A 15,389-nucleotide genomic window follows, 5' to 3' on the forward strand; every position below is an offset into this window, starting at 1 on the left:
GGAGGACCAGCTCAGGAGACCATATCTGCGAACCCCCTGTACTTCTGCTGAAATTACTAAAAAGCTGGAAAAAGAAAGAGGAGAAAGTAAGGAAAAGAAGTCAACAGGAGGCTTGGCCAAAAATACAAATGAATGCATTTTGTGATAGGTGAAGAGGATCAGCTGGGGGTAGCTGTCCCCACCCTACACCACTAGACCACGGGCAGTATAGACAGCCAGTCCCACAGGAGCTTACCCTCAAATTGAGGGACTTGACCTATTCATGCACCCTGAAACCAATTCAGTGGATCTCAGCCAGTACTTTGGGAAAAAAATGAAACAATTAAATAGAATATGTCAAGAGTGCACTGCACATAATGAGCAAGTACAGTTGACACTTGAACAACATGAGTTTGAACTGTGCTGATCTAATTACACGTCGATTTTTTTCAATAGTAAATACTACAGTACTGCAGTATCCAAGGTTGGTTGAATCTGCAGATGGGGAACTGCAGATATGAGCACCCGGGAGTACACAGGGCTGGCTATAAATTATACACGGATTTTGCACTTCATGGAGGATCAGTGTCCCTAACCCCCTGAGTTATTCAAGGGTCAGCTGTATTGTCTTATGCACTATGTGTGTAAAACCCTAGGGTACCTTCCTGGCCATGAATTCCCTTCTGCCACTTTACCCAGTCTTTTTAAATCTGTATGCCAAAGAATCATGAGAAAAATTTTAGGCCACTAGAGTTACCTCAAGTTTTATCACATACCCACAGTGCTAATGATTGATTTCAAAATGATGGTCAGCTGTTGTTTGACTTGGGAAAATCTGTGTCCTATGAAAAGTTTTACGTTATTTTGTTGTTCTTGTGTACTGCAGTAAAACCTCTGCTCTTCTGAATCATGTGAGAATGAGCCATTCTAGATAAGCAAATTTTCTTGGTTCTAGGGGTTGTTTGATTCCCACACACTCCCTCTAACTCCCATCCCCAAGACTGGGAACTCTCCAACCTACTGGCTTTCGGTCAGTCACTCTTCTCTGCTTTTGAAAGGACAGTCTCACAAGTACCACCAGCCAGTTGGCGCCCAACTGAGGACTTGAGGCTGTTCCAGACACTCAAGAGTACCAAAGTCTCATTTGAAAATGGAAACTTTCCATGTTAGTAAACAAGAATCATCCATATTAAATCTCCACTCACTCAAAACGTGCTATCCTAAAATTATTTTCAAAAGCAAGATTTTATTACTGTATCACTGTCAGTAACAATCAAGTATTTATACACTCTCCTTCCCTATCCTGCCCTATTCCTACCCCAAATACAAGCCTCAGAATTAAGGATGTGGAGGTACAAAGGCTCTTCTCCATACTCCCAAGCTAACCCGTATGATGTTTTTTTGGTGCAAATTAGAAGAAGCATTTCTTCCTCAAGACTCATTATTTCCATCTATAAAAAAATTGGTATAATAAACTAATTTTGTTGAAAAGGGACAATTAACTGCTGTTGGCTAGAACACTGTATTCATAAATACACAAAACCACAATGTCAAAAAGGGAAATGACAATTGCTTATAATAGCACAACCTGCATAATGGCAGCAACCCTAGTCCATGTCTGGCCCATACTTGTCTACATTCTTGCTTCCCTCAAGACCAAGTTCAAGGCTCACCTTCTCCACAAAAATGTGGCTCAAATGATCACCTGCCACACTCACCTCCTTCCCTGATCAGTACTTAACTGACTTGGTACTTTGTATTCACTGTCCTATAACCAAGTTGTCTTTGGGACTATCTTCCTGTCAGGAGTGCAGGGCCCTCAAAAACAGGAACTACAGGTTAAACGCTTTTGTACACAGAGTCAGTGCTTATGTTCAGTGCCCAAAAAATGTTTGTTGGTAAAAGTTATAATGAAATGGTGATGACATATTATTTCATTTTTCTTTAAAGAAGTACTTCAATCATACTCACTGACCTAGGCTGATCTCGTAGTAAAAAGAATTGAACGTATCATTAACATTGTATTAAGAATTACCTTAAATCATTTTTCTTCTCAAATAATAAACAATGACATGTTGTTTTGTTCTGGAAGCATTCTGAAAGCAGTCCTAAAACAGATCTACTCTTTCCCCTGTTTACAGCTTACTGTCTACTCGGGAAGGTTTGAAGAGTTTCAGAGCACACTGACAAAAAGCAATGAGGTGTTTGCCACCTTCAAACAGGAAATGGAGAAAGTGAGTACTGCTCATCCCCCACGAAATACTGACATCTTCTAGTTCGACAGGCAATACTCCTTTGGGTTCATTTTTCTCTTGCTAAGATATTTCAGTGCATTCCATGAAGTAATGAAACACTTATACATGCAAATGAGATTTGGACTGTATTTTTTTATTGGTAAGTATCTGGTGAATTAGTCTTAGGAAGAGTCCGAAAACACTAGGATACATTTTCACTCTGAGGAAGAATATTTTCTTTTTCTAGGCCATGGAGAGGGTAAAAAGAAAAGATAAGAGCTAGAAATGTAATATTATGTTGTTTATACTGAAATTAAAAACTAATCTTTTAAAGATTAAAAAAATTAACTTTCACACAAATATGCAAAAGCAGAATGTTAGAGTAGAAAATACCATTTCATAGGATCCTTCTCAGAAGAGAATATATGTAATAAGATATAACGGACAGGGGCTTGAATGAGAAGATGAAGTCTGGGTGTGTTTTTACTCATCAAGTAGCAGTGAACAATTCACTTAACTTCCCCCTTATCTATAAATTAAGAAACGATTTCCCTTGCCTACTTCACAAGATTGTGAAGTTCAAATAAGTTAATGTATTTTTAAGGGTCTTAAACCTTTTTAAAGTCTTTTACAAATATGAGGTGCTAATATTATTATTGGACATACTGTTTACATTTTGTTTAATTCAGTGTCTTCCCAAAATAAAATCAGCATCAGAACTGTGTTTCTGAACAGGCACTGGCATTAACCCTCTTTAAGTGTAGAAAGCATTCTTTGGAAAATTTCCATGAACTAATATGATAAATTTCACAACTCATTGTGAAATACAATGAATACAGCTTTCCCACTTCACGATGGATCCATCCATTAAAAACAATTTTTTTAATTACAGAGTTTTAATTTGGAATAAATATTAGAGTAGGAAAAATGCTGTTATTTATTGCAAAATTACATAGTTTTAAGATTGGAATAAATATTAAAGGAGTTTTCTATCTGGAGTTCATTTATAGGTTTTTAGTAGAATTAGCAAAAAAATTTGATATGCATATTGCATTTCTTTAGGTGTGGTCTAATGGATTTCATCAAATTCCTAAAGGGGCTGATGACTTTTAAAAGTTTAACTCAGTTAAGAAATGATCAAAATAAAAAAGCACTCAAGGCTCACGTAGCATCTCTATAGGGCCCAGGGGCCAACTGTCTGGGCCCAGCCTCTAGCCTCCAAGCAGACCCAGCCTCAGGCAGGTTAGCATGAAGCAGCCAGTGCCCAGGTGTGGTTCATCCAGGGTAACTGCACCTGAACACACGCCTTGTCCTTCACTTCAGGCAAGGAACCAGGAACCAGGAACGTGAGTAGTTTCAGGTCTGAAAAAGCCAGGCTGCATTTTATTAACTTCTGGATGCCCTACACCCAGCCCCAGCCTGGCAACTAGCATGCACTCTGCACATGTTGCATTAAATGAAATAACTCCAGCCCTACTCTTCTGCTAACTCATCTGAATACTACTCCACCTCTCTGAACCTTAGTTTCCCCGTTTATAAAGTGGAGGTGAAAACAGAACCCTCCTTGGGGGACTGTCTCAAGGATGAAAGCAATAACGCATGTAATCACATTCTGTGAATCCTACTGCACTCTACAAATGTGAAGGCTGAGAAAATAGAAAGTTGCCTTTGTGTGGCTACTTCTCAGATGTGCCCAGATATTATCAACATTTTAACATCTGAAAAGCCAGGTCGACTTTCTCACTAATAGTCTTCCATTCAGTACAGTAAATAATCTAAATTTCAAGCATATTCTTGGAACTCAATAAAGCTATTTTTATTTTAAACAAAAGAAAAAGCAATGACAAAACAGAAAGGCCCTAAGTAGTTTCCCTTTCTCCTTAATTGGGTCTGGTGCAAGTAAGTCTGTTCACCACTGACCTAGATGATTCAAAAATAAATCATGACTCTCTCCACTCATCATTTCTTGACATCGAATTTTTTGCTTGCTTCAGCAGCTGGTAACGAAAGGACTTTTCTTGAAGTCACATACAGAACTGACAGTTTCTTTGATATGTTAACTCTTCAGAATTAACATTAAAACACTCATTTTTGTAGACCACTAAGAAAATGAAGAAGCTGGAAAAGGACACAGCCACGTGGAAAGCTCGGTTTGAGAACTGTAACAAAGCTCTGTTGGACATGATTGAAGAGGTGAGGAAGTTTTTCCCCTTGCTCATCTTCCCTGTCTAGTCAATATATTTATACTCAGAAAATAATTATGGCCTAATACCACAAAATAATTACTTTTGAAAAAGAGCTGAATTTTTCTGGGATGTGGTATATGATATTGTAATAAAAATAATTAGAGCAAACGTCAATTTAGTAATTTAGTCTCAGGTCCAGACTCATAGTGTTGTGACCCTAAGTCACACGCCTACTTGTTGACGCCAAAGCTGTCCCCAAAGCAGCACCACACCTGCTGGACTGTGAATGCCTGAAAGGCAGGATGAGTGTTTTACCTGCCCTTGAATTTCCCTGGTGCCTGACACATAACAGGCGCAGAATAAATTAATTAGTTGATTTGAACATAACTGAGAGAAGACACTAGCCCAAGCACCCAGGGTATGTGCTATTTTATAGACAGATACGGAGATATATTGTTTAATTCCTCCAACAGGTATTTAAATACTGATATTACATCAGGCTCTGGAGATTCTGAGACCATAAAGGCAAGGATACATGGTCCTTAACCTGAGAGGCAGCGCTTTCAGGTGAAGGCCTCTCCATGGAAAGAAGTGGTAAAAAAAAAAAAAAAAAAAAAAGTCTTAAAAGGTACAGAGTAGCACAAAGGTGGGGCTGAGGAGTAAGATGATTTCGTGCACAAACACACCAACATTTCTAGAGAAAAGGAGAATTGAACAGTTCGCGCAGCATCATGAATGAGTGTGTGGTGAGTTTCTCTGGATATAATTACTGTTCTAACAATTCATCCCAAATTGCAACCAATTCCAAAGAGATGTGCTTATTATTCATAAACATAAATCAAACAGTTGCTGGATTAGCATATAGCAGTTTATCTACAGAACAGATAAGGCATGGCTGATGGCCAAGACCCAGTCCCTCTCAATCATTTCGCCACAAGCTTCTACTTATGCCTTCTAAGTCCTAGAAGCAGAAAATTCATCTATTATAAGATTTTAAAAGCCCTAGACTGAAGCAGAGATGAAGCTTTGCTATCTTTCTTTTCTAAAGAAAAGAATACGTGGATTAAAATTCTACCAGAGTCTCCAACACAGTACAAAAATAGAAGTGATGTCCCTGACCAAGTATCTGTCCAGCCACCACCCTGTGGTCAGAGCCTCACAGACAAATTCCTGGACAAATGGTTTTGCTTGTCTCCATAGAGCATCCTGGCAATTTTGCTTTTCATGTCGTTTTATGAGTGTGTGTGTCTGTTTAAATCACAGAAAGCATTGAGAGCTAAAGAATATGAGTGCTTCGTGATGAAAATTGGAAGGCTAGAGAACCTCTGTCGAGCTTTACAAGAGGAGAGAAACGAACTCTATAAAAAAATTAGAGAAACAAAAATGTCTGAAAAGGATGCCCAAGGTCAGCTCACCTCTGACGACGACGAGCCAGAGTCAAATACCTCTGTGGGTGAAGAGGCAGAGGCGGAGGAAGCCAAGGGTGTTCACAATGCTGTGCAGAATCTGGCCGCGGCCTTCATGGTCATCCATCGTCCAGAGTCAACCCTGGATGCGTCCAAAGAAATCCAAACAGAAGTCAGCAGTCCTCAAGGGGGCGGCGGCACGGCCCTCAAGGGGCTGGAACAAGCCCCTCTGAGCCCAGCATGCCATTCAGGGAGTCCCCTGCATCACCCAAGTCCTCAGGCTGAGGCGGAGGGAGGCAACGAGGGAGAACCTCCCCTCAGATCAGGGTCAGGAGCACAGGCCCAAGGCAATGGTCCCCCGGCTGGACCACAGGCTGATCCGCAGCCACGGAAGCCAGAGGCAGCATTTTCGGGCCAGGCCCCGGAGCCTCCGGCAGAGGCCTTTCTACGGGTGATGGAAGCCGACGGGCAGCCCCGGAAGCCAGAGGCAGCGTTCTCCGGCCAGGCCCCGGAGCCTCCGGCAGAGGCGTTTCTACGGGTGATGGAGGCCGACGGGCAGCCCCGGAAGCCAGAGGCAGCGTTCTCCGGCCAGGCCCCGGAGCCTCCGGCAGAGGCGTTTCTACGGGTGATGGAGGCCGACGGGCAGCCCCGGAAGCCAGAGGCAGCGTTCTCCGGCCAGGCCCCGGAGCCTCCGGCAGAGGCGTTTCTACGGGTGATGGAGGCCGACGGGCAGCCCCGGAAGCCAGAGGCAGCGTTCTCCGGCCAGGCCCCGGAGCCTCCGGCAGAGGCGTTTCTACGGGTGATGGAGGCCGACGGGCAGCCCCGGAAGCCAGAGGCAGCGTTCTCCGGCCAGGCCCCGGAGCCTCCGGCAGAGGCGTTTCTACGGGTGATGGAGGCCGACGGGCAGCCCCGGAAGCCAGAGGCAGCGTTCTCCGGCCAGGCCCCGGAGCCTCCGGCAGAGGCGTTTCTACGGGAGATGGAGGCCGACGGGCAGCCCCGGAAGCCAGAGGCAGCGTTCTCCGCCCAGGCCCCGGAGCCTCCGGCAGAGGCGTTTCTACGGGTGATGGAGGCCGACGGGCAGCCCCGGAAGCCAGAGGCAGCGTTCTCCGGCCGGGCCCCGGAGCCTCCGGCAGAGGCGTTTCTACGGGTGATGGAGGCCGACGGGCAGCCCCGGAAGCCAGAGGCAGCATTTTCCAGCTGGGCCCCGGAGCCTCCGGCAGAGGCGTTTCTATGGGTGATGGAAGCCGACGGGCAGCCCCGGAGGCCAGAGGCAGCAGCTTCCGGCCGGGCCCCGGAGCCTCCGGCAGAGGCCTTTCTATGGGTGATGGAGGCCGCCGGTCGTGCCCCGCCGCCGGCAGCGGGAGAGCACGTGCCAGCTGGGGAGTCTAGATGTGAGCCCAGGAGGCAGCCCCCAGCAGCAGCAGCAGCAGCTGCAGCAGCAGAGGGGCTCCCAGGAGGGGCCTCAGCTGGGCCCCCGCTGCCCGAAGTGGCCGACACCAATCTGGAAGGAGCCGACTAAGCCTCCTCTGCCTTCTGAGGCTGTTCTTCCCGACTTTCCATCGTCCTAACAGATTGTCTCCTGAAAGAGGCATTAAGGGCTGGGGACGTCTAATGGAAGAGACTTATTTAGAATCAAGACATTTTAAAATGTTATGCGGAGTACCTTCAGCCTTTGCTATTTGTTCTCAATTTATAACTGATTTGGAGCTTTTCTATTTAACACTGATAGTATAATTTTCTCAAATGGCAACAAAACATACGAGTAGCAAATTTAAGTTAATTTGCCATTAAGATGTTACTTAATTCAATTTCTTAATCAACAGTAAGATTTGGTGTTTAAAGACTCCCATTACAATATATAAATACTGAAAATGTGATGCTTTATTTCCATAGAGTTTAATAAGTGCCATAGTAAGTAATGGATGACCAGGTTCCATTTAAACATTATATACATTGTGTGTGTGTGTATATGTATATGTATGAATATATACATATATGTGCTTATGCACTTATATACACGTGTATATTTTATACACATGTATGCAAATATATATTACACATACATTTCTATCATCATCTCTTTTTGACTTTCTCTCATGCAGAATATTTAGATGCTTATCAAAAAATTTATCTCTTACTTGCACTTGGGACTACAGTAGACTAATGCTCTGTGAATTAGAAATAGGTTCAGAACACAAATATTAGGCTACATAATGTTGAGTAAAAAAATAAGTAACCCAATGGTAGGTCAATAAATTCAACCAATGGATTAAATGACAGAACAGCATTGGGTTAGATTGCAAGGCTATACAGAGCACATAGACACAAAGATGTCCAAAAGAGGCCCTAAAAAATGGGGGAACAATCACAGCAGTAGACTGCTCACCTCTTGCAGCTGCTTCTCCTACACAACTCGGCCCATTGCCTTGCAACACCCTCATGTGGTGAAGCAGCCCACTCACGGCTTCCTGCAAGGAAAGGGTTGGAAGTGGGAAAGGGAGCTGGGGATGGAGGGATTGAGGGCCCTCGGGCTGAGAGTCTGTGCTCCGGTACCTCGCCTTTTGAGCTAGAGGTCTGGAGAGAGCATATTCACCTGACCCTGCCAACTCTTCAGTTGCCTCCCTGTTGTCTACCACTCTCTCCAGAGGGTTTCCCCACCACCTCCTGCTGTCACTGCCCTAGTCTATATTCTCAAAGTTTCTGCTCCTTCTTTCCAACCCTCTCCTTGGCAGCAGGAAATTACATTCAGCCCTCATCTCAATTATGGCTCAGTAAAGGCTATTATTTTTCCAAAACAAATCCACACAGGGTCTAAATATGAGTGATGAGGCTTGCAAACCAACACATTTTCTGCTTGGATGAATTCTGTACAGCCAGAAGTTCAAAGCAAAGGACAAGTGGGTCCCTACTCAAAATGACTTGAAAAATAGGTGAGGATTTAGGAGATGCAAAAGCTAGAAACACCTGGGGTTGTCTACATGAGTATTACATTATTATTGCGTGACAAGAACCTCTAATAATACTGACAGCATGAATTACTCTATCTAGAGTAAAGAGAGACTGCAACAAAGAAATAGGAGGGAAGAGAGGGAAGTAGGGGAAAGGAAGAGAGAGGGAGGGAGGGAAAAAACAGATCTAACCCAACCCTACCTTAAAAGTTGAACTCAAGTAGAAAAATGGTTAAAAGCAAGATTCTCTACTACTCATCCAAGAAATCATTTTTCAATGTTGCATGTGGCTGTCTGCTAAAGCACACAAAGTGCTTGCAGGCAGAAACATATGCTATAAGAATTGTAAACTGCATAATATTTGTTTGAAGCAGACAGGGTAGTAACAAAATGCTAGTCAGGAAAAAAAAATCAGGAAAAAAGCATATGCTATTTGAGAACCCATGTATTTTTAAAGGCTTAAAATTTTATAACCACAGGGTATCCAGCCAAATTCAACATTAACTGAAAATCTTAGCTATTTAAACATTCATTTAATTCAGAGCCAAATATGCACTACAACAATCCAGGAGGGTCTCCTTTCCCATTATTTACAGAGGCTGAACTTCCAAGAATGGGGTAATATTAGATAATCATAGAAAAGTCTCACTCTGAATGTTTAGCAAGAGAAACAGGCAGGACAGGAGCCAAAATCCAGTAAATCAAATATTCTAATACCCAAAGTTCATTTTTTTTTTAATCCAAAAGCTTTCATAGCAACACATTACTCACTATGGTGTATATCTTGGGCAGATTTTCAGATACAATAACTTGCCTGAAATTTACAAGGCTTAATATAGGCTTTGGGAGAATTATTTTAATATTCAAAGAATGTTTTTATTATAGTCCTTTGGCCTTACTAATTATAACAATAACTCATAAGACCCAAAAGAGTAACGAATTCTGTTCTTTATCAAGGTCATATAACTATCTCTAGAGATGCCAAGTCTACTTTCCAGAAACACTGAAGTTATTGGTGTTTTCCAAATTAAATAACTGTAATTTATGTATTTATTAAAAAGGCACTTCTCTTCCCAAATGCTCCAGTAGTGGTTTTATTTTAATATTTTTCACTTATATTTATTTTTACTTATGTTACTTCTATGTTTCAACAATACCTAACAAAGACTGTGGTTATATTCTCTTGGTTGAATTTTTGGTCTATGAGTAGAATATACATGGAATGAACACTTTGAAAATTTTGGTGTGGGTGTGTGCGCACGCGTGCGGTCGGTGAGAGAAAAGAGGGAAGGAGGAAGGGAGAGAGAGAGAGAATGTGACGGCCCAGGCCTAATGAGGGAGCAGAACCCAGGCTCCTCGGCCTGGCCATCCGCTGCTGCAGACCTATCGCACTTCAGTTCCAGTCTCCCGTGAGACCATGTTTCCACAAACTTCTCTGGCATGTGCCCCCTCAGAAATATTCTGAGGAGTAAGGGAGGGAGTGTAGAAGGTGTCAGCTTATTTTCCTTTCTCTACCTGCTTCAAGACTTTTCTCTAACAAGACCGGAAGAGGCCCACTGTTCTGCCTTTTGCTTATTCCCTCTCCCCAACCCATCTTGATCCGGGAGGGGCTTCTTGAACGCAGCATTTCCTAGCATGCTTGGAGAAGAGGGTTGCTTAGCTAGAATGAAAAAAAAATTAAACCTTGCCTTTTTCATATGGTGGAGATACACATTTTTAAAATAGCTCTTTTTTTTTTTAAATAATGAAAGTATTATGTGTTTGTTGTAAAACTGAAGCTGCTTTTCAATAAGACTAAGAGATAGCGAGGAGAGAGATCATTTCAGGAAAATTTCCTTAGCCCCTGCTCTAACCAGTAGTTAAATCCAGTATTTACAAAAAGTGAAAGTAATTAAAATGTAAAGGATTCACTAAAAGAAGATATGAAATAAAAATGATAACTCTGGTCTCTAAAATTTGTTCCCATCATAAACTGGCAAGTAGGATTTAGGAAGTAAGTAGGCAAGTCGAGTATATAGGTTAAATTTTCACAAGGCTTAACTAATTTCCGTTTCTGAACCTGAAAATTAACGTTATCATTGGATCAACCATGAGAGCATTCCGTGAGAATAGAAACATTCATAAGTGATAGCAATAAAGGTTTTCCTCAACACTGTTCAGTTGTATCCTCAATACCTGAAGTTGAGTCTCCTTGGTGGTATCCCCTGATAGAATTTCCACAAATGCTAGTTACTGATGCATATGTGTGTGAATGTACACACACACATGCACACAACACACATGTATAAAATTTGACTTGGATTTAATTCTGTTCCTATAGGTGAGTCTTTACACCTGTATTTTCAAAGGATACCTACTATCATTTTTCCTGACAAGGACAAAGTATAAAAAGGAATCATTTTCTTCGTGAATAAGGATATTTGACAGAAACATTTAACTAGCAAAAGAAACCTACAAATTCATTGATCCATGGCAGAAAAACTGTTCACAGAAGCTGTTTCACTCTATCAGGAGATAAGAAACAAGATAAATCACTTCAGCAGGACAATCAACCTTGGCAAAATCTGAACGCAAGTCCTTCCTGCTGGATATCAGAGCCTCAGACTTTCTATTAACACCGACGTTGATCCCATTTAATTAATTTATTTATTTGCAATATATGCAAATATTTTTGAATGAATGAATGAATGAACTGTTTATTATATTTAAAATTCTTTTTACTCTTTTTTTAACCCCCGATTAATTTTTAAATTAAATCCACTTTTTAAAATTTTTATACAGTTTTTAAAGGTTACTTCCCGTTTACAGTTACTATAAAATATTGGCTGTATTTTATATTTAAACTTTGAATTTTTAAAAGTGGCATATCGGGCTTCCCTGGTGGCGCAGTGATTGGGAGTCTGCCTGCCAATGCAGGGGACACGGGTTCGAGCCCTGGTCTGGGAAGATCCCACGTGCCGCGGAGCGACTAGGCCCGTGAGCCACAGTTACTGAGCCTGCGCATCTAGAGCCTGTGCTCCGCAACGGGAGAGGCCGCGACGGTGAGAGGCCCGCGCACCGCGATGAAGAGTGGCCCCCGCTCACCGCAACTAGAGAAAGCCCTCGCACAGAAACGAAGACCCAACACAGCCATAAATTAATTAATTAATTAAATAAAAATACGTTTAAAAAAAATAAAAATAAAAATAAAAGTGGCATATCATAATGTTCAATTACCTCATATCATAATTAAAACACACCTAGGTGTCAGATTCATTATTTCAGAACTGACAGTCAATGGATGACATAACAAATAACACAAAACCACCATAACAAGCAAAGCAAGAAGACCTATGTTAAGAGAGGGGAAGAAAGAAGGAGAGAGGGCTATTATATAAAAGAAAGAATAAAAAGATAAAACTTTAAGACCATTAAGAGCAACAAAGGAAGTGGTACATCAGTTGGTGGCCCCTTTTGTGAAAGCAGGATTATAATAAAGGGCAAGAACCATAATGACATTCACACACCTCCACACCGTAACGTCAACTTGGGGAATTTTTTACAAACATGTTTCTCAGTTTTATTATCTTTCTTCTTGTTTGCCTTTCTTTTAAAATAATAAATGTGGTCTTTTTAGTATTAAAATAATAAAATTATAGAACATTTAGAAAATAGAGAAAAGAGAAGATTTACCCAATACTCTATCACCCTAACAACCACTGTCAGCATTCACTATGTAATAGTGTATTTTATTTTATTATAAATTTTATTTATTTATTTATTTATTTATTTATTTTTGGCTGCGTTGGGTCTTCGTTGCCGTGCACGGGCTTTCTCTAGTTGTGGTGAGCGGGGGCTACTCTTCGTTGCAGTGCGCGGGCTTCTCATCGTGGTGGCTTCTCTTGCTGGGGAGCACAGGCTCTAGGCGCGAGGGTTTTAGTAGTTGTGGTGCGCCAGCTCAGTAGTTGTGGCGCACGGGCTTAGTTGCTCCGCAGCATGTGGGATCTTCCCGGACCGGGGCTTGAACCCTTGTCCCCTGCACTGGCAGACGGACTCTTAACCACTGCGCCACCAGGGAAATCTTATCATAGTGTATTTTAAATTACCTATCTTTTTAATTTAACGTTGTGTTAGTTTGTCTTTGGGGGAGGGTGCAGTAGTTCAAGTGAGAGTAATAGCTGTTAATAGCTGCCAGCTTTGTGCGTTCACATTGTGTATTCAAGTTGTATATGCTTACATGGAAGCATATTATACTATTTTTAGAATAAGCATGACTGTGCAAATACAAATACACAGCACACTTATATGTTGTTTGAAACAGTTATGCCATGCAATGCACTTAAACGTTCCACCGCACATATACAGATTTCCAAGTAAATCTACTGGACGTGGGCTAGAGTAAGACGTCTAAACTTAACACAGCTCAAAAAATTATATAAATATCAAAAACCAACTCTAGAGAAATACAAATGCCTTAAATAACAAAACAAAAAAAAAGTCGAACTCCAGTTTATGAAGTGACAGGAAACATAAGATAATACCATAAATCATTACATTGGCTAAATAAAGGTCAATGATCTAAAACAAATCTAATCCCTTTAAAGTTAATGAGACAGTTAGTGGCTTTGTTGCTCTAATGAAATGATGGTCACCATCACTAGCTATAGCATATCTATTAAGTAGGGCAAGGCTAAAAACTGTTGTGACCTGAGATTGCTCTAATAACTACCAGGCAGATGCAACCAACCATGGAATATTCAGGGATCCCATATATTAAGAAAGGCAGAGTTGAAATTTATAGAAATAGTACAACAGGGATGCTTTCATCACATCTAAAGTCACAAGGTTAAACATATGTTAGATTGGAGGACTAGCAGTGTGATAGTATAGGCAAGATTTATTAGAATACAGCTAATGCTCTACCCAAACCAGTATAATTCCTCATAGACTATTGTAATATAGTGTATATTATATGTAAGACTTATTTTCTTAATAATCTTATCAAGAAGTTATTCCCTGGTGGCGCAGTGGTTAAGAATCCGCCTGCCAATGCAGGAGACACGGGTTCGAGCCCTGGTCCAGGAAGATACCACATGCTGCGGAGCAGCTAAGCCCCTGTGCCATGACTGCTGAGCCTGCGCTCTGGAGCCCGCGAGCCACGACTACTGAGCCCATGTGCCACAACTACTGAAGCCCACGTGCCTAGAGCCCGTGCTCCGCAACAAGAGAAGCCACCACCATGAGAAGCCCATGCACCGCAACGAAGACCTGATGCAGCCATAAATAAATTAATTAATTAAAAAAAAAAAGAAGTTATTCCCTGGAATAAAATCAGTCAAGTCCAAAGTGAAAACTGTAGGATAGCAATGGTCCAGGAATCAGGCTGTTGAGTCCCTTGTCCCTGTTCTGCTACCAACCAGCAGGGTGACTTTGGAGAAATCACTTAATCACTTAATATCTCTGGGCCTCATCAATAAAATGACAGCCTTGGATCAGATGAGCTCTAAGGTTCTGACAGCTCCGATTAAATTCTCAAAAGACTTAGGAAGTTATGTAGGTTTTCTACTCTCCAGAGAGGGTTTTAGTATAAGAGATCTGCATATCACCTTGGGCATGTCTGTTAGAAGTTAGGCAAGGGAAAGAGACAAGAAATTACTCTAATAAAAAGTTGTTTTTAATTTTAAAATTTAGACAGAGAAAAGGTTAAGGGGTAAATCACAAATTCTTTGATTTTTCTCAATAAATACTGAAGTCTTTCTATGTGTGAGTTTCCGTGGTCGCCCCTGGGATGGCAGTGGCTACAAGGCTACACCAAGGGTTTCAGGACCACCCACACCTTGACTCTGACTCAGGCCTGAGTGTCCCTCCCACTACTTGTCCCACAAATTTCAGCAGCCAAACAGCAGGAAGGAAACTTCTAGGAGCATTTTTCTTACAAATGCTACCCAGATCTCCAGGTGAGAAAGTGTGTGTTCCTGGTAGAGAAGGAAGGTTATATGAAATGTGTGTGTGGTTATTTGTGTGTGAATGTATAATGTGTGTGAGTGCGTACCTGTATGTGAGGGCATGTATGAGGTTGCATGTGCAACATGTATCAGTGTATGTGTGTAGTTTTGTGCAGGTGTGTGGTATGAATGTAGTTCTGTGTGAATGTTTATAATTGTATGTGACTATACTTCTGCATAATAAGTTGACATGAGCCTACATAAGTGTGTGGCTGTGTGCGAGTTTCTGGCGTGTGCAAGTTAATGGTGTGTGCGCGATGAGGCTGGGAACTGAAAAGCTGAAATACTATAGATGAGGTTTGAGGCATGTGGCTAGCTTGTTCTTCATAGGATCATGTCTTGTTGCAGACTTCTGTTTGCACAGCTAATCCTTTTTTTGCTTGCATACACCACCAGCCCAAGGTGACAGCCACCACTCACTCACAAGTCCCATCCTCAGGCAAGGCTATGGGTATGTCTGGGGAAATTCACAAAGACCAGCCATAGCTTGAGCAAGGAACATAGGCAGTGGCAGCAGAAAGGCTAACTTTATTCTGGTCTTTCTACATGCAAAAGCAATTTCTCACATGGTCACTGTTTCTAACAAAGGCAGCATCCTTGGAGGCAGAGTTATAATATCCTCTACCAACCCCCTGAATATCAAGAATGTTTC

The 15,389-nt window shown here is 41.8% G+C and overlaps 1 protein-coding gene across 2 annotated transcripts in view; it reads left to right on the forward strand.

Moving 5' to 3' along the window:
* TXLNB (taxilin beta) overlaps positions 1 to 7,875 on the forward strand; it is a 37,988-nt gene extending 30,113 nt beyond the window's left edge. For both annotated transcript variants that reach the window (XM_007190950.3, XM_007190949.3), the window contains 3 exons: positions 2,121 to 2,213; positions 4,311 to 4,406; positions 5,663 to 7,875. In XM_007190950.3, coding sequence (XP_007191012.2) covers positions 2,121 to 2,213; positions 4,311 to 4,406; positions 5,663 to 7,324 — 1,851 coding nt within the window. In that variant the 3' untranslated portion in view covers positions 7,325 to 7,875. The remainder of the gene's footprint in view (positions 1 to 2,120; positions 2,214 to 4,310; positions 4,407 to 5,662) is intronic.
* The last annotated feature ends 7,514 nt before the right edge of the window (positions 7,876 to 15,389 follow it).

The sequence above is a fragment of the Balaenoptera acutorostrata genome, chromosome 14, assembly GCF_949987535.1.
Source record: "Balaenoptera acutorostrata chromosome 14, mBalAcu1.1, whole genome shotgun sequence".
NCBI lineage: Eukaryota > Metazoa > Chordata > Mammalia > Artiodactyla > Balaenopteridae > Balaenoptera > Balaenoptera acutorostrata.